This window comes from Biomphalaria glabrata, chromosome 1 (genome assembly GCF_947242115.1).
Source record: "Biomphalaria glabrata chromosome 1, xgBioGlab47.1, whole genome shotgun sequence".
NCBI classification, from domain to species: domain Eukaryota; kingdom Metazoa; phylum Mollusca; class Gastropoda; family Planorbidae; genus Biomphalaria; species Biomphalaria glabrata.
Genome location: NC_074711.1, coordinates 32,492,424 through 32,517,462, shown reverse-complemented (window position 1 = coordinate 32,517,462; position 25,039 = coordinate 32,492,424). Strand labels below are relative to the sequence as shown.

General features: G+C 35.2%; 1 protein-coding gene across 3 annotated transcripts in view; it reads left to right on the top strand.

Moving 5' to 3' along the window:
* Positions 1–24,525, top strand: part of LOC106053745 (uncharacterized) — a 38,499-nt gene extending 13,974 nt beyond the window's left edge. Inside the window, exons 2-3 of one of the 3 annotated variants that reach the window (XM_056032785.1) lie at positions 11,570–11,612; positions 20,474–24,525. In XM_056032785.1, coding sequence (XP_055888760.1) covers positions 20,480–21,316 — 837 coding nt within the window. In that variant the 5' untranslated portion in view covers positions 11,570–11,612; positions 20,474–20,479 and the 3' untranslated portion in view covers positions 21,317–24,525. Of the gene's footprint in view, positions 1–11,569; positions 11,613–19,970; positions 20,130–20,473 lie in introns of those variants that run through there. The other 2 variants (XM_056032778.1, XM_013209351.2) reach the window with 2 other exon arrangements.
* Positions 24,526–25,039: the final 514 nt, after the last annotated feature.

The window sequence follows — 25,039 nt, the reverse complement described above, 5'->3', positions numbered from 1 at the left end:
GAAACAACGTGTACAAGATTCCACCCGGACAGACGGTGAGCTGATACAAGATTTGTAAATAAAAAAAACGTATTTTTGTTCGTGTCGAGTCTTTTTTTTTTTCTTCTTCTAGACAAACTAGACCAACTCCTTCCATTTGGCGTGTAACATTACAGTTGCATTAATCCAGATCTTAGATGAACAGCGCAGTCCTTAGAGAATTAGTTATCCATAGAGACTAGAGCTTGTTTGCATGAAAATAGATAAATCAAGGACGAAAAAAAACTTCGAATAGTTTGTTTTTTAACAACGGAACAAACAGATCAAAATAGTTCTTGAATATAAATACGGCGGATAATCTAAGAAACGGACTTTTTTTTCCCTAGCGCAATTGACGCCATACCATTGACCGCCATGCACTATCCTTTGTTCTCTTTCTTTACCATTGCATTGCCTTGATATTACTCCGCTACTCTTGGTATCAGGCCACAGTTGAATCGATCTGTTTATTCACGACTACTTCTTTGGTCGCGCTCTTTCAGGAACTTAGCATTCAGCACCTACATTGATCGTCTGCACTGCTATTATCGCATTTTTTTTTTTTTTTTGCGTTTACCTTATTATTCCGAGCAGCGGCAGGTGCGCGATTTGGCCTCGCCGGCTTGTATCACACCAAACACTGCATCTCAAGTTCTGGGGGGAAATACCCAGCCTATTAATCTAGGTTCCTATTTTTCTTCTTTGCGTTAATTTTTATGTTATCTGCACATAGTAATTTAACACCTGATTTAGATCTCTGTAGTTATTTGGGTTTTTCTAAGGTAAGGAACTGTAATGAGAAATCTTCAATTTCATTCTTAGAAAAAAAAATTAAAAAGCCATTTAAATATATATTAAAGAAAACGTATATTTATAGTTGATTAGTAAAAAAGAAATAAAAAAAAAAGACCAAAAAAAAAAATCAATGCAAATTTACCCAGATCTAGTTGAAAAACCCAGAGTTTATATCCTAGTTCTTATCTCACATTGCTACTAGATCCCTAGCAATTCATTTGGGAGGTTTGTTTTAGCCTATTTGAACAAGATAGAAAATAGAAAGCCTCCAATAGCTCAGTTTGTTTAACTATTGAACTTCTAAAACTTGATTCTTTTCTTGCAGTCTTACTGAGATTTCGCGTTTGGAAAATATCTACCGAGCCTTGACCTTTGTCTTAACCAAAAGTTTAGCATATAAAAATAACTTGATACATTGGATCAATAACATAACTTGATACATTGGATCAATAACATAACTTGATACATTGGAGTAAAACATGACATGTTCCATTGAAGAAATTTCATAACTTAACGCAATGACATATAATAACTTGATACATTCTAGCATAGCTTTGATCCATGAAATAATGTAATAATGTATCTATCTATCTATCTAATCTATCTAATCTATCTATCTATCTATCTATCTATCTATCTATCTATCTATCTATCTATCTATCTATCTATCTATCTATCTATCTATCTATCTATCTATCTGTCTGTCTGTCTGTCTCATTTTACATGTCGGAGAGTACAGATCAGTAATCCTATATCTGAGATAGATGAAGTGGTTAGGGTTAGGCAGTTCTCCGTATAGTTTTTCTTGTATATGAGGGTTTTGGTGCCAGAGTCTGATTCAGTTCCAGAGGACATATCTCTAAACAAAGAGATGTTTAAGTCAGTTCTTCCGGATGAGTTTTATTGGTCTTTGCCAGAAGCTGCATTTCCACACTTTAAAGCACTTTGCTGCCAAACGTTCACATTATTTAGGTCCTCTGTGAACAACAGTTTTCTTGTTTGGAAATCAACAAGTGTAATTACAGGTCGATGCTGACTGACTGTAAGTTGGAAGCAGTCACTGGGATAACAACTAGTAAACAAGTTCCACAGTTCCGAGTGTGAACTGTTAATTATTTCACATTGAGTACCTGTAATTCTGTGGTGTACTATCGCAATGTATAAAGTAAGATGTTTAAAATATTAATAAAACTAGTTTCTGAACTCTTTTTGTAATTTCTCCATTGGGAGTGTAAAAATAAATAAATGTAAAGGAATATTACAACATAATTGTATTTGAAAGACATGATAAATAGCTATCGTTTTTTTCTAAGTTGTAAGTACATATTGCATATGCGGCCCCTCATTCCCAAAATGTTTTTAATGCGTCCAGCAATAAAAAAGGTTGCCCACCCCTGATTTTTTACTCATGTACCCATACACACAAATACTTCTTACACACAATCATAGACACGCATACACACACAGAGACTTGTACACACAATCAGACACGCATACACACACATACTTACACACAATCATAGACACACATTCACACAATTATTTTGATCGCGCTGCATTTCAGATATTTTATCCACACATGTCACTCAAGGCTCATAAAGACGCGCGCGTGTTCTTGCCAATAACTTTTTATTTCTGTGTTCAGTATATGGGGTGTGGCGGGTGGTAAAGCCCATGGTTTCGCAATCGAAAGGTCATAAGTTCAAACTGAGGTGAGGGCTGAAATATAGGGCTTTTTAGAAATGTTTTAACCCAATTCTAAAATATAAATATACAGTTGGCTTTTTTGCTGACACTGTCCATAAGCTTTGACCGTAGAAAGAAATGAGATTTACATTTGTTTGAAATAAAATTATAACAAGCAATAATTAAAAAAAGGCAAAATAATTTTTAAAAAAATGAAACAATTATAAATGTTGAATATATAACAAGGTTAAAAAGATAGTTTGTGTGGAAACACAAACTCAAAATCGGCCCCCGAAGTGGTCCACCCAGGCAGGTAAAAGGCAGGTTTCAACAATATCAAAATTCAATTTTTCACTTTCAGAAAAGAAAAAAGTTGCCATTGCATCAGAACTTTGAAAGGTCTAAAATATCATGATGTCGGATTTTCAATATCTTTTCAAATTTACGAGATCTAAGCGGGACGGACGGACAGATATTCCACACAAAACTAATAGCGTCTTTTCCCCTTTCGAGGGCCACTAAAAAGGAAGAAAAATGAAATATATATATAATGTTTATCAAATCATTAATTTTCAAATGATAAAATATATGCCTCTACGCACACACAGATCTCTATACTTTTATATCCCCTTCTACGAGTGTGTACGTGTGAAAACAATTGTGCAAATTGAACTTTAAAAACAAAAGAGCTTTCGCCAACATAAGAGGTGATTGTGATGTTGGATTTACTACAGCCCATTTCTTTTTTAAGATCTAAAGATAACTGACAAATCGACAGACAAACAGCAAAAAATCAACGGGTTATCTGAAAACAATATAAATGTTCGCTAAACGTTTTTCTTTTAATATGAATGTTGGTGTTCATATTCTATTCACAAATGTGTACGCCCACCGCGTCGTAGGTTACGTTCAGTGGATCCACACACAGATTAAACACAAACAATTGGAGGTGGAAATGAAATCCATTGATGCGGCAGACCTTCAGTCAAATTGTTGAAAGCTGAATGTCAAGATTATGAAATTGACTTTTTTTCAGTTAGGAACCTGTTGCATTGATGTATTCAAGACTTTGAGGACTTTTTTATTTATCATGCTAATTTACACTTTTTTGTGTGCATTTGCTAAAAGCGAATTGAATGGGTTCAAATACTGGAGGAGTTTTTTTATTTGTTAGTTCAAAACTTAAGGACAGTTCTTCATTTGTGTGTCTGAGCTCTTGACATTAGTTGAAAAAAAGTGGCTGTGTATTGTGTTGGTCACATGGAACCTTAGTTAACAGCGAGTCTCAAACGAAGTTTACTTAAGGAATAAAAATGCATTTAAAACTTAAAATTTATTGTTGCAGTATATACATTTAAAACAAACAACCAAACACCAAAATAAAAAAGAAACATAATGCCAGGGGCGGCCGTAACAATGGCGGGGACCTATGTGAAATTAATTGAGCGGTGCCCAGTCTAGGTAGGGATAAGGATAATAAGTGAAAATTAAGATTTTGAATTTAAAAATAAATTAGTCTTTACATTTTATTCCTTCTTTACTTACAAAATCAGGATCAAATTAACTTTATTCTACAAGCCTTGCGTATAGCGAAGTCGTACAGTAGATCATCAACATTTTGTTTCCTACATAGATCACGCTCAATAGCAAGAATTGCCAAATGTTTCAATCTATCTTCGTGAATTGTTGAATAGTTTGAGGCGCGAGAAGTTTCTTTTCCCAGTTACTGGTATTGTTAAAAATATTCTGAGTGCAACAAAGTAGTTTGGGGAAGCAGTATATCTTTCATTAGTGGACAGATAAACTAAATTTTCTACGCGTTTTGGCGTTATTTGGAAGAATATGCCTTAAAGATGACAATTTTGTCTATTATTCAGGAGATTTTTATGAGATTTTAGAAGATTTTAATAATTTCAGGAGATTTCCAGGCGCTCCTGGAAAATCAGGAGGCGCGGAAACCCTATTATAAGTTATGATGGTTTAATCTAATAATTTACATCTATGTTTAGGCCCCTATATTCAGACTGTGTCCCTGTATTTAGACTGACTCTGCGTGTATTTATTCAGACTACGTGTGTCTTCTGTATTCACACTATAAGTGCATGTATTGAGACTGACACATGTGGACATGAGTATGTCTGTGGAGGGTAGAGGAGGTTTAAAATATTTTATTTCAGGAGTTATACTTTTGATATGCTTAGGATTAAGGAACCAATACAGACTTAGTCGCAGTACTCACGTCACCCTTTCCTTGCAACCACGTCCGATGCTTTTGTTCAAGGTCCTTTTCTAGAGTAAGGTTTCACTTTTAGTGTTAGAACGTCATTTGTCATTCGTTTCAAAGGGAGAATGATTTAAAGCTAGTTGGCACTAGCTGGTTACTAAATTTTGTTTCATAGGTCTTGCTTACAAGTGAACATAAAAAAAAAACAATGAAAAAAAAGTACGACTTTTTATTTTAAGGGCAATGGAAGAGGCGTCACAAACATGATATGTTTATATTAATAGTTATATTAAATACCGTGTTTATATAATTTAGTATATTAACTAATTAATTAAAGAAATTAAATAATATTTCCACAAGCAAAGCGATGCTCTGTGGGAGTTTTGTTCATATAGTAAAAGAGCTATCTATCGCCCCTCTTCGCTCAACCTGTTTCCGACATTAAGATATATATCCATACATCTATTTATAGATAGATAGATAGATACATACATACATACATTACATAGATATATACATACATACATAGAAACATACATACACACATAATACAATACATACATACACACATAATGCATACATACACACATAATACATACATACACACAATACATACACACATAATACATACATACATACATACATACATACATACATACATACAGGGCCGGTCCTACAGGTTGCGGGGCCCTATGCGAAACGAATAGCGCGGGGCCTAATTTGGGTTGTGATAAGGATAATAGGTGAAAATTAAGATTTTGTATTAAAATATAAAGTCATCTTTGCATTGTATTTATACTTTTACTAAGTACAAAATCACCGTCAAATTAACTTTACATTTACTTTACAGTAGATAGTAGTTTTCCAACAAAAAGCCGATAAACATTCAGATCTGCCATTTAGATTTACTATCGACTAGCAAAATTTCGCTTTTTTTTCCCTCAGAAGTCGAGATAGATTTAGATCTACAAATATTAGTATGCCAGTGACTATAACAGTAAATTAAGTATTTGAACTTCTTGTTTTGGTTAAAATTCGACTTATTATTACATTTTTATTAAATGAAAGTTGACAATGCCGTCGCGAGTAGGATAAGTGTTGTTCATATTGAATGACACCCCGAAATGACAATTTTGTCATTTTTAAGGAGATTCGCATCAGTTTTAAGAAACTTTTAATAATTTCAGGAGAATTCCAAGAACGCTTTAGTAATAAGTTAAAATTGTTTAATCTTATAATTTACACTTAGAGTTCACATCGCGCGGGGCCTACATACACACATACATACCTACATACACACATACATACCTACATACACACATACATACCTACATACACAGATACTCTGTCCGGTGGTTCAATGGTACAGCCTAGCGAGGAGAACGTGACGTCAGGAGAGCTGTTGAACGGGTAGGCCTCTCGTTGATACTTGGGAGATATCAATTTTTTTTAGTTGTTAATATAAGAATAATACGTGTTTTTTTTTTAAATATGTTCATTAGATGCTTGTTTTCTGTTGTTAATTTCAATACACTTAGAAAATCATCACAGATAGTTAGGTAGGTAGGTTGGTAGATTTAGCATAGGTAGATAGATATATAGGTAGATTGCTACTAGCAAAGAAAAAAAACTATTTTTAATAAAATGAAACTATAGTGAGTGAAATTGCATCAATTGTTTTGAATCAATCATGTAATAGTTTTTAATACATCTAGACTAACAATAATAAATGTGTGCGATTGTAAATATTTTTATTAATTGTTTTTGTTTAACGTAACTTTCATAGCTCAGTTTCCGTGCTGCTTTTTTTTTTTAAGTTTTTCAAGTCAGAATTCCCTTTCAAGCCTCAACAGTGGAAGCCCGACATGTTAGCCACTGAGCTAGCCAAGAACCTATCAAGTTAGGTTTTATTGTTAGTTTAAAAATAATCTTATGCTCTACACAAGGCTTATCCCCCTTTAACTTAGAAGGCTTTACCGTCTCTACATAAAACAAAATTAATTAAGTACGACTAACTGAATAACTAATTGTTATTTTATTTTAATTGATTCAAATGTTGTCATCCACAAAGATTAGTAGTGCAAGGTTTCTTGATCCGAGAATGGGCAGTAGGAGTTCTACCTTCCATTACATTCTCCGCAGACACACAGAGTTGATAGAGTGTTTGGAAACAAAGAGCTACACAGAGAAACGATTGCACGACTGTCAGTTAGTCATTGTTGAAAATCTTTTTTTTAACCTCCCATTCATTTGGTGTCAGTTTTTATTTTATTAGTTTAACCCAAGACAGCCTTCTCTTTGTTATTTTGAACTGTTTGTTTAGTATCCACGATTCACATAGGCGTGATCACGCACGACAACTATGAAAAATGGTGTTCCAATTCAATTACCTCCCTTTCATTCTAATTCTTTTGTACTTTTTAAATGGGAATTTATCGAAAATCATTGTTTTTTTTTAATTTCATCCTACTTCCTTATACCAAGGTGTGACAAGCTGTGAATTTGAAGAGATAAATATATACTTAAAGGGAAATATTCACTTGCAATAAATCGAATTCTGTTTATCAAGTTATGTTTATCAATCTACTTTAACTGTAAACATGTCACCAATAGCGATATTCTTTGTTGACAAAATAGTGTTTCTGAAAAGGTTTTTAACATATATTGAACATTGCTTTTGTATAGCGAGCGCAACCTTCATACTTATAGCATGCTCAGAGGGCGTCCAGTCTCTTAATGTCTCTGTCGGTAGGGGGTATATGAGAGAAGGTTTGGTGCTGCCTTTAGGCGCTCAGCAAAACACAACTCATCTCGAATCTGAATTCGAATTCTGGTTCTCTTGATGTGTAGCCAAAAAGCAGTTTTTGCCACATTGCCACATATCCCACCTAAAACCTTGAATATAAAAAAAAAGGGGGGGGGGAGGACAGTTGGTGTATGAATCTTAGGGTCTATAAAAGTAACGAACATCCATTTGTCTGTTACATTTATTCTCCAATTGTCCGGGCTAAAGGAGTTATGAGCAATCTGCAGCAAACGATAAACGTTTCAGCCGTACATCCGTCAATGGGATCAAAGAAAATATCCTAAGATTTTATGACTCATCCAATCGTCAAGTGACAAAGTAAACATTTTCCTGGACTTCAACGAGACGCTACATACAGCCACAAACTGTTGGGCGCGACAAAATCGCTTTCCTCGCCCCAGGACCCACGAACATAAAAAAAAAGGTCTTAAAAGGAATATAAAAAAAAAAGATTCTGTCAACCGGGATTGCTTCGAAAAAAAAAGATACTACAAATTATCTCCTCTCTATATTTTCAATTATAACACTTAAAGAGAATCACTAAGTATCTTTCAACATCGTAACTTCTGGATTGGTCTCAATGTTTGACTTTGTCACCAAGATGTTTGGTTATGACACACCTGTCATTCACGCGACACCTTGTTTTATTATGAGACACTTTTCTGTCATTCACGCGACACCTTGTTTTATTATGAGACACTTTTCTGTCGTTCACGCGACACCTTGTTGTATAATGAGACACTTTTCTGTCATTCACGCGACACCTTGTTTTATTATGAGACACTTTTCTGTCATTCACGTACATGTGTGGGTGTTCTAACTATGTAAAAATTGCGTGTTTATAATCTTAAAAAAGAAAAAAAGGTTGGCACCAGATACTTAGACTATTTTTCAAAGTTTTAATTTTGGTTGCTCTAAAGTGGATTTTCACGATAAACTAAACAAGTGTCAAGATCTCTAAATGTTGCTAAATAAAAAAAATGAGCTAATAATTGACTCTGCAGGGCTAAAAAGTGCTCAAACGTTATCAGATAACTCTAGACACAAATAGCTTGGCGACATTTTCCTTGACACACCGGAGACACCACAACAAAAGTAGGAACTATTCAACGTTTGTCCTCAATAGATGAAAATCTCTATTCAACGTTTGTCCTCAATAGATGAACATCTCTATTCAACGTTTGTCCTCAATAGATGAACATCTCTATTCAACGTTTGTCCTCAATAGATGAACATCTCTATTCAACGTTTGTCCTCAATAGATGAACATCTCTATTCAACGTTTGTCCTCAATAGATGAACATCTCTATTCAACGTTTGTCCTCAATAGATGAACATCTCTATTCAACGTTTGTCCTCAATAGATGAACATCTCTATTCAACGTTTGTCCTCAATAGATGAACATCTCTATTCAACGTTTGTCCTCAATAGATGAACATCTCTATTCAACGTTTGTCCTCAATAGATGAACATCTCTATTCAACGTTTGTCCTCAATAGATGAACATCTCTATTCAACGTTTGTCCTCAATAGATGAACATCTCTATTCAACGTTTGTCCTCAATAGATGAACATCTCTATTCAACGTTTGTCCTCAATAGATGAACATCTCTATTCAACGTTTGTCCTCAATAGATGAACATCTCTATTCAACGTTTGTCCTCAATAGATGAACATCTCTATTCAACGTTTGTCCTCAATAGATGAACATCTCTATTCAACGTTTGTCCTCAATAGATGAACATCTCTATTCAACGTTTGTCCTCAATAGATGAACATCTCTATTCAACGTTTGTCCTCAATAGATGAACATCTCTATTCAACGTTTGTCCTCAATAGATGAACATCTCTATTCAACGTTTGTCCTCAATAGATGAACATCTCTATTCAACGTTTGTCCTCAATAGATGAACATCTCTATTCAACGTTTGTCCTCAATAGATGAACATCTCTATTCAACGTTTGTCCTCAATAGATGAACATCTCTATTCAACGTTTGTCCTCAATAGATGAACATCTCTAGAAAACGTTTTTCCTCAATAGATGAACATCTCTATTCAACGTTTGTCCTCAATAGATGAACATCTCTAGAAAACGTTTTTCCTCAATAGATGAACATCTCTATTCAACGTTTGTCCTCAATAGATGAACATCTCTAGAAAACGTTTTTCCTCAATAGATGAACATCTCTATTCAACGTTTGTCCTCAATAGATGAACATCTCTAGAAAACGTTTTTTCCTCAATAGATGAACATCTCGATAAAACGTTGTTGTTGTTTTTTTGTGATAATTTGAAAAAACAAGAATAAAAAAATCTACTCATGAATTATTGAAGAACCTCTCTGTTTACACGTGACTGAAACATTGGGTGTAGATTTGTATTGGATGGTTAGAAAGGGACTGCTGTAATTGACGAACACGCCCTAAACTGTGTTTTGTGGGTGACTATAGGAAGTACTAATTTATATTTAAATCAATAGTCTGTATTTTTCAACTACGAGCGCCCGTGCGATATTTAAGGCAACACGGCTGAACCGGTTTTAAAGGTTTGGGGGGTGGGGCAAGGGGGGGGGGTGACTAAGGTGTTATCTGTACGAGTGCTCGAGCCTAGGATAAAGGCGACGCACCAGAGGCGGCTCTTAGGTTGGGAAGGTGAGGAAGGTGTTAATGATACGAAATTTTGGGCGGAATTGTAATTAGAAGTAATTCAAGTCTAATGCTTCTACTAATACCAGCAACAGACATCTCTTGGATATCAAAGGGTTACTATTTGTGGAAGGGGGTCGTGAGTCCCTGCTTACCTCCCCTTATCTCAGGTCTGCAGCATACAGGCCCCTACTATATCTACTTATAAGTTTAATGTAAAGCACAAATGAAACAATTTTACTGGATTTATGTAAAGGCAATGCAAGCCTTAGCTTTGGGTACCCACTTCATTAAAGCCCCGAAAATGGAGGTTTCAAATGACTAGTCAAATATATATCTGAGATGAACTTCGCAGTAATTTCCAGACCAGGCAGCTCTCTATATAGTTGTTCTCTACAAAGTGTTTTGGGGCTAGTGTATTGTTTGGGCCTATCTATGAAGAATGCAGTTTTTAAGAATATTGTCAGCATTATCTCGTGACACTCCGCAAGGGTAAAATTCATTAGTTTCGATTCTCAGCTTTTTAAAGAATGTGCAAAGGAAACATTGTCTTATGTTGATTACAGGGAACCCATATCTCAAATAGCTTGTAGGGCCTGGTCAAGTCTAAATCTGGTCCTGTAGAATGTGACCGGACACTTTACGAGCCTTCACTGCAACAGTATCTCTGTCCGCTGCCTCATATTAGTGACCTATTATATCTGTGAAGTCGACACTCTGCATTACGTTCAAGTGTGACTTGAGTTCAAGTGTACTTTCCCTCTGCCGTTATTCTGCTACTTTCACTCTACTACTTTCATTCTACTACTTTCACTCTACTACTTTCACTCTACTACTTTCACTGTGCTACTTTCACTCGAATACTTTCACTCTACTACTTTCCCTCTGCTACTTTTATTCTGCTACTTTCACTCTACTACTTTCCCTCTGCTACTTTCTCTCAGCTACTTTCACTCTACTTCTTTCACTCTACTACTTTCACTCTACTACTTTCACTCTACTACTTTCCTTCTGCTACTTTCACTGGATTCTTTCACTCTACTACGTTCACTATTTTCCCTACTTTCCTGTACTAAACATGTACACATACATAGGAGAAGTTGGAATAAGATGTAATTATAGATTATTTATTGCTTCTACTACTATAGCCACTTCGTTGCGACATAGACGCGTGCTAACCTCTGACCTTCTCTTCAGGAAGACGAGACACCTGAATCTGCATTAAAACTACCAATTAACATTCTATTCATCCTATCACGTGTTCTGCATGGCCTCGGGGACCTAGTATACAATGCACAACTATAAAAAGGCTGTGAACATATTCTAATCGATATATGTGTAACATTTGTTTTTCTTATTGTTTATACACACTTTTGGTTTCTCTGCTAACAGGATGTAGTTTCTACCAACGCCTGTATGGTCGAGCTTGAAACAGGTTTGAATCACATTTTTTTTTGAGGGGGGAATAAAGGGAAGAGAAAGCGGTACTTTAAATTTGATGCAGATTTTTTTAAAATTTCTCTGAGATACCTTGCCAAGATTAGTTCAAATTTAAGAATGTTAACACTGTCTGGACTTTATTAAACGCTATAATCAAAACACTTTAACTTTAATTTTAGATTCATAACACTTTCTATGGTTGGCTCAATTTTTGTTTCCCATTAAAAATTAAGAAAACTGGCCATGGTTTGTTTACTCAGGAGATAGGCCTATATAAAGCGTTTTTATTTAAAATTTACAGATTTAGTAAATCTACTTTTACAATTTATTGTTTAATTTAATTACTCAAATTAACCTCATAGGCCTACCCAATGGTCAACATTAAGAAAACTTAAATGAAACATTTATTGAAAAAAATAATAATTTGCTAAATTGGATAACAATAAATTTGCAGAATATTTGTGCTATACAAATAACAAACTAGTGAGGGAAGACATATTAGGAACTCCATTTATTACGTAAACACAAGCAGTGTTGCACTGACGCGCTAGTGTGCAAATGTACATATAATACCAATATGTTACAAAATTAAAGGACATATTAAAATACATTTACTTATTTTTTTGTATAGCTATAAAAATAAACTGTAGCAGTTTTTATTCACAATTTGCGGCCCATAATTGGCGTCCCATTTCCTGGGCCTCTAATTCCCCAAAGAATGGGTATTCGACAATTATAGGTTTATATAGGCCAGGTATCTCCCCTGCCCTTTTTCCTCCAACCAGAGTGAGATCTCAGTCTTAGTGTTATTTTACGCTATGAAAAAAAAAAAGGGTGATTTCATGCGTGTATAAGACAAATTAAATATGACCTGCTATATGATCATACGTAGCTTCTAATCTCTTCCTATTCAACATGTACGAGGAGACATACCACATAGTTAACACACTTAGCCTCAATCCGCGTCTGAATATGGGCACCTCTTCTCATTAATAAACCTCTTTCTGATGCAGATGTGGTCAATCTGGTTTTTCTTCGCCTTAACAATTGAGCTGAACAAAAAAAAAAAAAGGGTGAATCGATCTCGCAGGTTAAAATGTCTTGCCTGCCATGTGTAGGGTTATATGATGATAGTACTTTGTGTCTTCAGTAACACACCGGCTCATGCTTGTGACATCTTTGAAAATAGGCTTGGAGTCTAAAACACTGACATGAGCATGTGTCATTGAGTTTGTCATTTGTGATATAAATGTAGGACGTGTTTGTGTACGATTAATGTAGGACTTGTATGTGTATGATAACTGTAGGACTAGTATGTGTACGATTAATGTAGGACGTGTTTGTGTACGATTAACGTCATTAGATATGGAATACAGTATGAATAGTCATTTGTTTCTTGGCTGTTTGGTTTTCAACTCCTACTTTTGATAAAACCTTACATCACTATACGTGCTTCCATTTATTATTCTTCTAGATTTTATTTCATGGTTATTTGATATTGATATTAAGTTTTTGTCATTAACACGCACATTTCATTTCATCTGTCATTTTAGGCTATTAAAAATAATTTTAGATAAACTGCTTTAAAGTGAAGAGAAATTTAGATTCTTCTGTATGTTGCCATTTTTGGCATGCACGCGCGACTACTGATGTTAATATAATTTTGTAACTAGTTTCCTTTTTCCCCCTTAAGTTTTTTTTTTTTTTTGCTTTTGTTTGTGCTATAAATAACTTATCTGCAGTTCTTTGTTATGTGGTCACTCAATTACAATGCTCGAAGATAAAGACAAATTTGAGTCTATTTTTTTCTAACTGCCAAACTAAAGAATATGTGAACAGTTATACAACCACCACTAGGAAGAGTGCTCATTGCGAAACAAGTTTTCAACCTAATGGAAAATTAATGTAAAGATCTGATCTTAAATTCAAATTTTGTTAAGTGTTTCTTAACCATTTGTAATGTTGAAAGTCTAGACTTTAATTTTTTTTTTTTTTACAAATTCAAATGTTATAGGCCCAACTTAGACAAAACGTCTATATTTCATAAGATAAGATAAGAAAGTTTTATAGCTCAAATTGACACAAAATAAGACGAATGTCCTCGAGTTTGAGGATTAAAAAAAAAAACATTTTTAACATTACAATGACAATGCATCCGTTATAGACCCTTCCGCTTGTACCATTATACGTAAAATATAATAAAACATTAAAAAAAAAAAACTAATTAGAAGAAAACTTTTTAGTTGGAACTGCATATCGAACACGTTATTTTGACACCGTCAGCTGCTTGAACAAACGATGTACATTTATTTATTGGCACTTTTCATTATATGGACATCTAGATCTAGAAGTTGCCTAGATCTTGACTTATGATTTAGAACCCTTAAGATCTAATGTAAATATGTATAGTGTCAGATTTAAAAAGAAATATAAGCAAAGCTTAGATAATCTTTCAATAAACTTAAAACAGTTTTAAAAAACTCAGTTTTCGGTACACTATGGCTGACTACGCTTTTTTTTTCTCTTCTTTATTAAATAATTTCAATGATAGTCCTTTTAATATAATCTTGGCAATTCGCAAAATTGGTATGCCTTAAATTCTGAAATCGTTTTTTGAGATCAGCGTCCATGCAGATTCCAGGTTTGTGGTTCCTGGTTCCAGGTTTCATGAGGTTCTATTATAAAAATAAATGTACATTATTTTCCTTAGATACTATGGTCAAGTTTTGACCTACATATGGTGCTGATTTATTATCTATTCGTCATCTTTACCTTCCTGTTCTTATTCTGTGGTACTTTTCCTGTACACTCGTTTAAGTCTAACATGTTTGTTTCGCTTTGTAATAGTTTTTCAGTGTTTCTTTTTAAGTCAGTGATAGTAAACTGACGTCAGATCTGGTCTTCTTGGTGTTTCAGGGTTGTGTCTCACGCCTTCCGCCCTTTGATCCTTTTCATACGACTATATGCTGGCTTTGCAGTTTTATGTGTCAAAGGTGTTGGTATGAGCTATCCTGTTTCTCTTCCTAAATCTATACCATATCACAAAGATCAATACATAAGGTTGTCACGTGATACAAAGTCAAGATTGCCATTAACAACAAACGTTGCTTAGTCAGAACTTTACATTTTTATTTTGTTAACTCAGAACTTTACATTTGTATTTTGTTGACTCAGAACTTTACATTTCTATTTTGTTGACTCAGAAATTTACATTTTTATTTAGTTGATTCAGAACTTTACATTTCTATTTTGTTGAGTCAGAACTTTACATTTTTTTTTGTTGACTCAGAATATTTTGTACAGAACACACGCACCTAAAAATAGTTCATTAAAACCAAAGAGGTAAAAGTAAAACTCAGACTTCGCAGTCACGTGAGGGCTTTTAAACTCAACGTAGCAGATATTTGAGTTCACGGGCTATTAAAAAAATGTTAATGGGCTCTTTAAAATGCGGGTCGTTTCATTGGAAGTGCTAAAAACATAAGAGGCGGAATTTCCGGTCAAAATAAACACTATACAGCCAGGGAAGAAATCAACGTGCTTTTAATGCTAGAATGAGTATAAACCATTTCACTGTTGTCTAGAACTAGGGTAGGCGATGTTTCAGCGTGGCCGTTTTGGCGCGATGATCGTTTTGACGCAGCCGTTTGGCGCATATTGCGAACCATGGGTGGCTGGAACTCGGGAATTTTGTCTCATTGGTCCCGGGCTTGAACCCCGTGCCCCCCACCCACACACACACAAAGCCATGACATTGTTAGTAATAGAATAATAATTACACAAGAAACTTAAATCTGAAATAACTATGTCTCTTTGCATACAAGATACTTTAAACACAAACACACCAAAAAAAAAATTCAACAAAAAAACAAAGATATGTATCTTTCTTTTTAAGGAAAAAATAAAACGAACATATATAATAGGACTAAAACATTTCCCGCCACAATGCCCTGTGAAAACGGCTGCTCCGAAACGTGTTGATTCCCTAGAATTACACATTACACACTTATAGTAACCACTCAGTACCAACGTCACAGTTGGTCATTAGAAATAAAAGTAATGGATCGATTTTTTTTTTGACTAATAATTGTGTTTGTTTGTTTCATTAACATTGTATACACACTTTCGTTTGATAGTGCTTTCTCTTACTCTTTTCACCACTTGTTATTCTTAAGAGATTTGCTCATTGTTTCCGAAAGCATAAACATAAAACAAAGTAAAACTTTGAAGGAATCACTGGGAAATCTATTTGACGCTACACCAGGTACAAGAGTTCGCCATTCAGTTCCTCCCACCTTCTCTTCTTCTCTATCCTCCCGTTTCTCTTACGTTATAATCGTTTTGGCACGAGATGATATCTATTCCTAGAGGCATTGTCAATGTTCCCTAGATAGAATGCTGTACCTGATGTGGGATTGATCGGCTGCGCGAGAGCCCGCGTGAGAGGGTGATGAAGATGAAGATACAAGCTTGGTATAGAAGGAAGAGGATAGACAAAGAGTTGCTTGGGTGTTTTGCTTAAAGCAAGTGTGTGTGTGTAAGATGACGTCTATGTATTGGGATTTACTGTTGGGAAATCTAACGACAATACAAAACACTCCTTAATGGCATTAACTAAATCCATTAAATCAAGAATAAAACTTAGAAACACATTTTTAAAGACAATACTTCATAAAAAACTTATAGAGCAAGTGTTTTTCTTTTAATAACAAATGAATGTTAGATTAAAAAACAATGAAACAAAATTTTCCTGAACATTAATTTATTGAACTCTTGAATAAATAATGTCTTACATTCGGGAATTTCCGAAAGCCACGGTCCTTGCAAAACCAATGTTCGATCTAGATCTAGACCTAGTTCTCTAGCCTAAATTAAATTCATTTCTTTTTTAGTTTGAAAAATTATTTAAATATTATAGAGTTTTCCTCATGTGGCCAACGAGCTAGTCATTCTTTTTAGTGACTTAGAGATTTCATCTGTACTGAAGACAAGACATTTGACATTGAAGAAGAATTTTAGAGAATCTTCCAGCCAAACATTACGTAATATTTAAGTCTGAATACTCATAAAGGCTACCCTTGTAGCTAAAAGTACTGGGCCAATTCGAGAACTGGTTCTGTGACGGCCGTCCCATTGGCCGCCATGAATTGATGCTATTGATGGATAGGCCTACTTGTGTACAGACTACTTAAAGACAAAAAATGGCCATGTTTTTTTAGGACCTACTTTGAGCTCAATAAAGACGACGGTAAAAGTGAATCGATTTTCAATAACGCCTTTCAATTCCGGGAACGTGACAGACAGACAGCACATACAAAATAGCTTGCCTCTTGTGGGCTGTGGGGGCTGTTAAAAAAATAGATGTTCAGATGGAGGAATTGATCTATGTGATCGTTAAATGACGCTACACACTTAATGTGTTCCGTTAACTAGGAAACACTCGTATACTAGATAGTGACCCCATGAGATAGAACTGACATACTGTGAAGGTAATGGCAGTAAATTGGTGTTGGCTAATGTAGTAACTGTTTGTACCTGTACCGAAGAGAAGATACAGATGACGTGTGTGACGTAGAACGAATGTAGTACTGTTTCATGCACGAGAAACTGTTGTGGTACCTTGCTGTGTATAGACTTTGATTCTGTACATCACCAAAAAGTCTTGGGGGATGTCTAAAGGAAGTTGTCGAGTTCCACTCTATAAAGCTTGTCTTCGAGTCCGAAGGTTAAATGAAGAGTGCAGTAGTTCATGTGGATACGCAGCCCCAGCTTCGTCCTACATAGTTTGCCACATCCAGCGCAGACATAACCATTGTCCGCCGGTGGTCGATTTCTCTTTTCACATCTACGTTTGTCCTTGGCATTGTAATTTGTTACTTCTTTACTTTAACTCTTTCTCTCCGTAATTATTTAACCCATTCTGGTGGAATCAACGCTGATATCGTCAATTAGGAGAGAAAGAGTTGATGCTTAGTTTATTCCTGTAAATAAACACATTATCTTTTTTTACATAAAAGCAGCCCAAGACGTCAGTATATTATTAGCCTATATTAGTTTGTTTTTACCACTATTCTCCCACCCATGATGAAAGTGTGAGCTAACAGAAGGAATTTAAAAATGAGAATTCCCCTGTGTTCTCTTATTATTTACAAACAAAATACCACTGTTAATTATTAAAACTTTAAAATATCTTATGTTTTCGAAATATATAAAAACAAGGTTACAAAAGACAGTTTTTGTGGAAACACAAACTCAAAATCGGCCCCCGAAGTGGTCCACCAAGGCAGGCTTCAATATTTTCAGAAAGAACATCTGAATTAAATTATATCAAAGACAAATGAGAGATAAGAATGGAGAAAGAAGGTTAACAGATCTTGTGTAGTACCCCAACGGTGCAGCAGATTAAGGTATAGGTTAAAGTGAATGTAAAGTTACATGTGAACCTGGCCTAACTAGTTCCCCTTATAGACCTTGTGGTCTAGAGGGCAGATAATGTAAAGTTCATCTGTTTTTGTCGCCTAAGGTTAACGAGGGTGTCATGTAGCCAGAACAACGACCAACCGCCTTTACTTTTCCCCAACTAATGTCAGGTACCCATTAGAACTGAGTGGACTCAGAGGCGCCCAAAGATTCCAAAGTTGAAAATCCCAGTCTTCACCAGGATTCGAACCCGGGACCCCCGGTTTGGAAGCCAAGCGCTTTACCGCGCCTCCTCTGGTCTAACAGATGTCTTATAATTGATGTAATTGTTTTGAAAAGGTTCATCTCTTTTTTTTTTTTTTTTTTGTTTTTAAAGGAAACCTCAGAATTTGCGCTATTCAGTTTTAGCTTTATCGTCATAGGAATCCTTGGGCCTTAGGCCTCTTTTCTTTGCCTCTTTTTTGGGCTTTATCTCTTAATCGAATCCTCAAGATTATGCTTGCAATTAAAGTAAATGTAATGAAAATGACATTTACAAGATTACTATTCGTTTTAAATTAGGTCTAACTTATAATGCATACTAATTAGCTTTTTCTCTTTAAAAAACTGCTTGCATAATTGATTTTAAAAATGAGAGTTTTCGCTTTCAGAAAAAAAAAGTAGCCGTTGCATCAGAACTTTTAATGGTCCAAAATATTATGATGTCGGAATTTTAATATCTTTTCTAGTTTACGAGATCTAAACTGGACGGACGGACAGACATTTCGAACAAAACTAATAGCGTCTTTTCCCCTTTCGGGGGCCGCTAAAAATGATTTTAAAAACTAAATTAATTGATTTAAAAGTCGCAGTTTTAGTAAATTTTACTTTGAAAACATAAAGTTACATTTATTTGAATATTTTTAGTCGATCACCTGTACAACGTCGTCAATACACTCTAAGTAGACTATACAAAGATTAGTTTTATTGATACAGAGTTATAATAGCAATATGAATGCATCACTGTTGAATGATACCCACACTACGTATGTACTGTAGACCAAAGTAGTGGTTGTAGCTACAGTACATACAAACTATTCGGAGCTAGATACAGGAGAATAGGAAATCAAGATTTTCAATAGCGTTTTTATGATATCCAAAGTGACCGTTTCAGACAGACAGTACAAATCCATTATTGGCAGATTTTAAAAAAATGAACAGATAATAAATATTTCACTCCATGTCTGGACGTGTCTAAAACTCATTCATTTAGGGAGGCTAAATCTTGAGCTATTATTGTTTCCAGCAAGTTCTATGTCAACTTTTGAACACCCGATCACGTCTTATTCTTCTTCTTCTTCGTTCTCATGAATATTCGGATTGTTTTTCTCTCTTCTTATTCTTTTTTTGTCTGTCTTGTTTTCCTATCTCTCTTTACAATTATTGTTTTCGTTTTGTTTTTTTCTAATTTGGGACTTTTTTTTTTTGTTTTCCTCACTTTTCACCTAATTTTCACAAATCTGTTTATCTATTCATCTCTTCATTTTGTATTTCCACACCTCCCTTTCATTCTCTCTCTCTCTCTCCTTTACTTTCTCCTCATCTCTCCTCATCATTACCCCCCCCTTTTTTTTCCATCTATCAATCGCGCTGGTTTAAATGTACTCGTGCCAAAAAAAAAAAAGGTTCACAGGAGTCAACTAATAGGTAAGTAACTTGAATGTGTTAGTACCCAAGTACCTCCTCCCCCCTCTCTAGAAACCAACGACTCAACCCATTTTCTTACCCACCACGATCTGCTTGTAAACCAACCACACAAGCAAGGTGTCTGCAGCCACGCAACCCACGAATTAGCCATTTTTTTGTCTCTACATCTGAATTCAATGCTGGCAATGCCATCGTGTGTCAGAGTTCTCTGTATCTATTCACATTTGCAACACATGAGGAATAGTTCTGTGCTAGTTGACGTTTTATCTTTGTTCAATATTGGATTTAAACAAATAACAAACGTTTCAGTTCGAAGTCAAGAATGTTTGTTAACATTACGTCTCAGACACTAGAAACTGATAATTTCACTGGCGGCAATGAAAACCAATGTACGCAAACAACTAAGGTACTATTGCAAGCAAATAGTTAGCGATTATTATACAATTTTTCTTATTTATCAATATTAACTTGAATACTAAAATCTGATCAACATTTGCTCAGACATTTTCTTTCTTCTCTATATGTAGGACTAACATAATTGAATAACATATTGTACTGTTTTATGTTTGAGGATTGTACTGTCCAAGTGCTCAATTCTCAGTACGTGCTATATCCCATGTGTCAGTGCTGTTTTTCTTTGCGCGTCATCTGATATCAACCTGACAAAGTTTAATATATTCTTAGAAATAATTCAATTTTCAAAGAAATGTTTGTTACATAAACACCTAAATGTTTCACTTTTTTTTTCAGGGCATAATGGAGGCGTCCTTGCTGGCCATAATACTGAGTGTTGGAATGCCTCTTATGGTCCTGAGTGAGATTATTGCATGGAAGCTGTCGCCGAAATGGTCAAAAAGGGAATCTGTGATCAAACGAAAAACTGTCGCCTCCACCATCGTCTTTGATCCTTTAGTGTCCGCCATAGTCTGCCCACTGACTGCTGACCTATACTCGTCTGTACACGTGATGGAGTGTGACCCTTCCTTCGTCGTCAGCATCGTCGCGGTCATGACTTTACTTTACGTCTCCGCCCTTATCGTTTGCTTCCGCCTCTTGGCCATCATGTCGCCGAGGTCCAAGTCGGAAGTGGACACCAACGAGGTCACCGCCAGCTTCTGCCTGTCCGTTGCCGTGAACGCCCTGCTGACGTGGGTGGTCCTGTCTCTGCTGCAGCCGTCCCGCATGGACGCCGTCGTCTACGACTCCGAGGCGTGCCTGGTTAGCGTCAGGCAGAAGTCGTCCATCTTCATCTTCGTCATGTGCATGGCCATTCAGATGGTACACGTTCTGTTCTACGCTTGCCTGAGCAACTCGGTGGTGGGGAAGTACAAACGTGAGCTGTACGCCGATGAGGCTCAGGCCGACGAGCTGGAAGATACGGACAGACGGTCAATCTTGATCTACACATTAGCCTCTCTATTTAGCCTGGTTATGACCAACTTACTACGTATGTGTTTTACCCATTGCTCGTGTCAACATTTTCTTCTGTTAGCCAATGGTCTCTATTTGACCAACTGGGTTATAGCCTTTAAGCTTCCTCTCTCAGGATTCATTTATTTTCTGGTCAACAAATTTGTCCTACGGACGAGCTGAACAAAAGCTCTGCGATGCCTACACATGGAATTATGTACTATTCTGTTACTTGATTAAAACAGGTCTTTTTTTTTAAATGAGGCAATCAGATCTAAGCTTGCCTCAGACCAGGTTGTAAGATGCGCTAATTTGTACGCATTCTAAAAATATGAAAATCAGTCTATAGCATTTGCCCATTGGCAACAATCTATAGCACTTGTCAATAGAGATTCTGTTTGGAAAGTAAATAAATCCATTTGTTCTGTGGTGTAAAAATGGCAGGCAAACTTTTCCCCATCGACTTGATCTATTCTTGTTCATATCTATCTAGTTTGTTACAAATATCCCAGGTCAGTCAACAATTATTTTTTTCTGCCAACCTGAAACCAAAGCAATAGAAAAAAAAAGTATGGAAGTAAAAAAAAAATGTGGTCAAAATATCAGGGAAGTATTATCCTATTTTTTTTTCATCTTTCATAAGACTTGAAAGAATAATGAGAGTAATTCAGATGTTTTGTTTTTTTTTATGAGCGTATATTTCATGGCTGTATGATTGAAACGTTGCTGACGGAGGATAAACTGCAGCTGCAACTTTTTTTATGTAGACTTGACAATCAAACAAAGAAAAAATCCAAATCTGTCGGAAAATTCTTTTTAAAAAGTGGATAATTGATTCAAGCAAACAAAATGTGTTTATTTTAATTTTGTGTATTTCATTATTTTTTTTTTTACTTGATTGGTCTTCATTATTATACCATGGATGTATGGTAAACAAAGACGAGGACATGCGTGATATAACTGTTTAGTAGTGAAAGCTGTTTGTAACATTGGAATGAGATCAGAATTGACTTCATCTGATTCATTCCTGGAAATAGCATCTCGTATTTCATGATTGTGTTGTTTTCATAAGTTTCAAAAGCAAAAGTACACAAAATATATTTATATCGTCTCTTACTTTGACTTCTATGCATTTTATAAGCCTGCAAATGTTAACAGATTTCTATTTCTACCTTTTTTTTCCCCACAACATTGTTTTCTGTTGTTACAAAGCGAAGTTTCATGCAATCTTACAGGATGTAAGGCTCAAGCCTACTAGCGCAGATAAGACGAGGACCAAACTTGTGTCCGGCCTGGGATGAGGGGATCTCACCATTATTTTCAGTAGGACACACCCTAGCGCTAATAAATAAAGTTATAAAAGAGTCCTTAAAGCAGTGTTTCTTAAACTTACTAATACTGTCCCTCCTCCAAAAAAAAATGTTCACCACCCCAAACCCTATTCTGGGATCTGGAGGAGCGCTGTAAGCTTCCACAGTGGGGTAAGGAATGGTTCTTAGAACGTACCGTAAAGGAAACTTACAGACATATTATAGCACGATTTTTTTTGCAAGTTTCTTTACAAATATAAATAAATACATATAATATGTTTTGACTTCAAATGTACTTAATGAATGTTCATTGAAGTAATTCCATTAATTCTTTTTTTTTTACAGAAATGTTTCATAGATATATTGTAAGTGTTTTGTATTCTAGAAAAATCTTTCAGGACATCATACAGAAGAGGCAGAGAAGGTTCCCTTTTCAGCCAGCAAGATGTCTTGGGTAACGCTGCAAGGTTTTCCGGAGCGGAGACCGGCACAAAACGTTTTATGCCTTCCTAGCTTTAAACATTCCTTCTCTTGGCGTTTACAACGTAGGACTAGTGCTAAAAAAACCCAATCATGTTCCTTCTTCCCTAGTGCTATTAGAGCATGGAATGAGTTGCCTGAGTCAGAATTTAAGACATCGGTTAACATGCATGACTAGATGCATGATGCGTAGGACGTAATCATCTTTTTTTTTTGAAGTAACGTCTGTATAATATAAGATAAGAAAAACAACAACAACAACAACATTAGATTTAAAAGGAATGGGACCGGCCATTACGCATATCAAATTAAATGTAATTAAGACGAATCAAATTAAATCTAATTAAGACGGACGTAGCAATGGTCAATGCTATTATGCGAGGGACATTCGATGTACATATGTAGCTCATGTACGTCTGTAACAGACGTGATCGTAGTAAGCTCGTCTTTAAGTAAGACGTCTTGTCACGGAACTTTTTTTTTTTTTTTTTTTTTTGAGAAACGCTGTCTTAGGGTTTCATTTTTTTTTTCTTTTTGGCGTGCTGTTTTGATCAGGCTGGATGTACTTGGCCCATAGCATGCGAGTGTTAAGATGGTTCTCTCCCTTTCTTCCTGCAGGAGATCTCTTCGGCCTGACATAGCCCATAGTGTCCAGCCACTCCCACAAATCTACCTTAAATACGGGATTTAAAACAGGGCTCTCTCTCTATTCGTAATAATGGGCCTAAAGCAGAGGTTCTCACACTTTTTCAGTTCATTATTATTAATTAAGCTGATTTTTTAAAAATATAAACTATTTTTTTTTTTTGTGGATAAGATTTAGTATAAATGAATCAAGTCTCACCACATGATAGAAACCAATTTTTATAAACAAAGAAAAAAGCTGTAGTGTGGTGTGTTTATGTGGGATATATAACTTGTGCGTATGTGAGCCTAACTATCCTTCCTTTCAAAAGTTTGCATTTCATTCGTTCTGCAAAGAATTCACTGACATGATTTTGGCGCCATTAGAAGAGCGGCTTCTCAAATGACCTCGTTCTTTCTCATTACCCAGCAACTCATGTCATTATATGCCTTATTAAAACGTTGGTAACGTTCGCGTGTGGGCTGCTGCCCGATGTATGCTATGTTTGTGTTTTCTGTGACATTTCCATCTATGCATTACTAGCAACTTTATCCCGTCCAAAACAAAATCTAATTATAAGCTCAAGTTGTTGTGGTTGCTTTAAATCTTACAAATGTGATGTTTTGGAATCTGATCCTGTCCACAGTAACGCTAAAAAGTTGTATTTACACTGGTGCTTGTAGCTCGTGTATGTCTAACCACTAATTTTGAACATTTCAACTTTGCGCCAAATGTTTTTCTGTATATTAGTACTTCTTCTTGACATTCCATTTAAATTGATGTGAATAATCAACTGTTTATTAGAGAAATATTTATATTTGTGATAAAGATTGTATTTTGGTCTTTATTGACACGGCTATAGAAGCCAGTGCTTCAATGTAGAGCTGTTTTGTTTTTCTTTGTTTTTTTTTTCTTTCTGTTTTTATGAATGCTACAAATTATTGAGTTGTTCATTGAAATAAAGAAATCAAAACTGACCACTTGTTTCTTTTTTAGTGTTAAAAAAAAAACAGAGAGAGAGATAAAGAGAAAACATTTTATTGCCATTAATTTCAAAATTATTTGTAACAATATAATTTACTTCCTACCAACACGAACAAAATGATTTATTAAAAACAACATTGGCACATCAAACTCTGGCATTAACACGCTATTTTTCAAAGAATTTAATGCTTTTTTAAAAAAAAATTTTCCTTTTTTTTTTTCAATTCTGTACCAAACAAAGATTGTGGTTTTGTCTATTTATAGCACTATGAAAATTGGGAAGAAGTTCTATTCATTTGCATTAAGTCACTGAAGTTTTGATTTTACATGCATAGAAACTAAAAGAAAAACAAGAAAATTATTTTTTTAAAAAGCTTTTAAAAAACAAAGCTTATAGATCTATTAAGTCTAATTGTGTCTATTAGTTTGCAGTCTTATAATTATATGTGTAATTAACGTAGACATATAAATCAATAAACCAATATCAGACCAAATTGGACTATTATA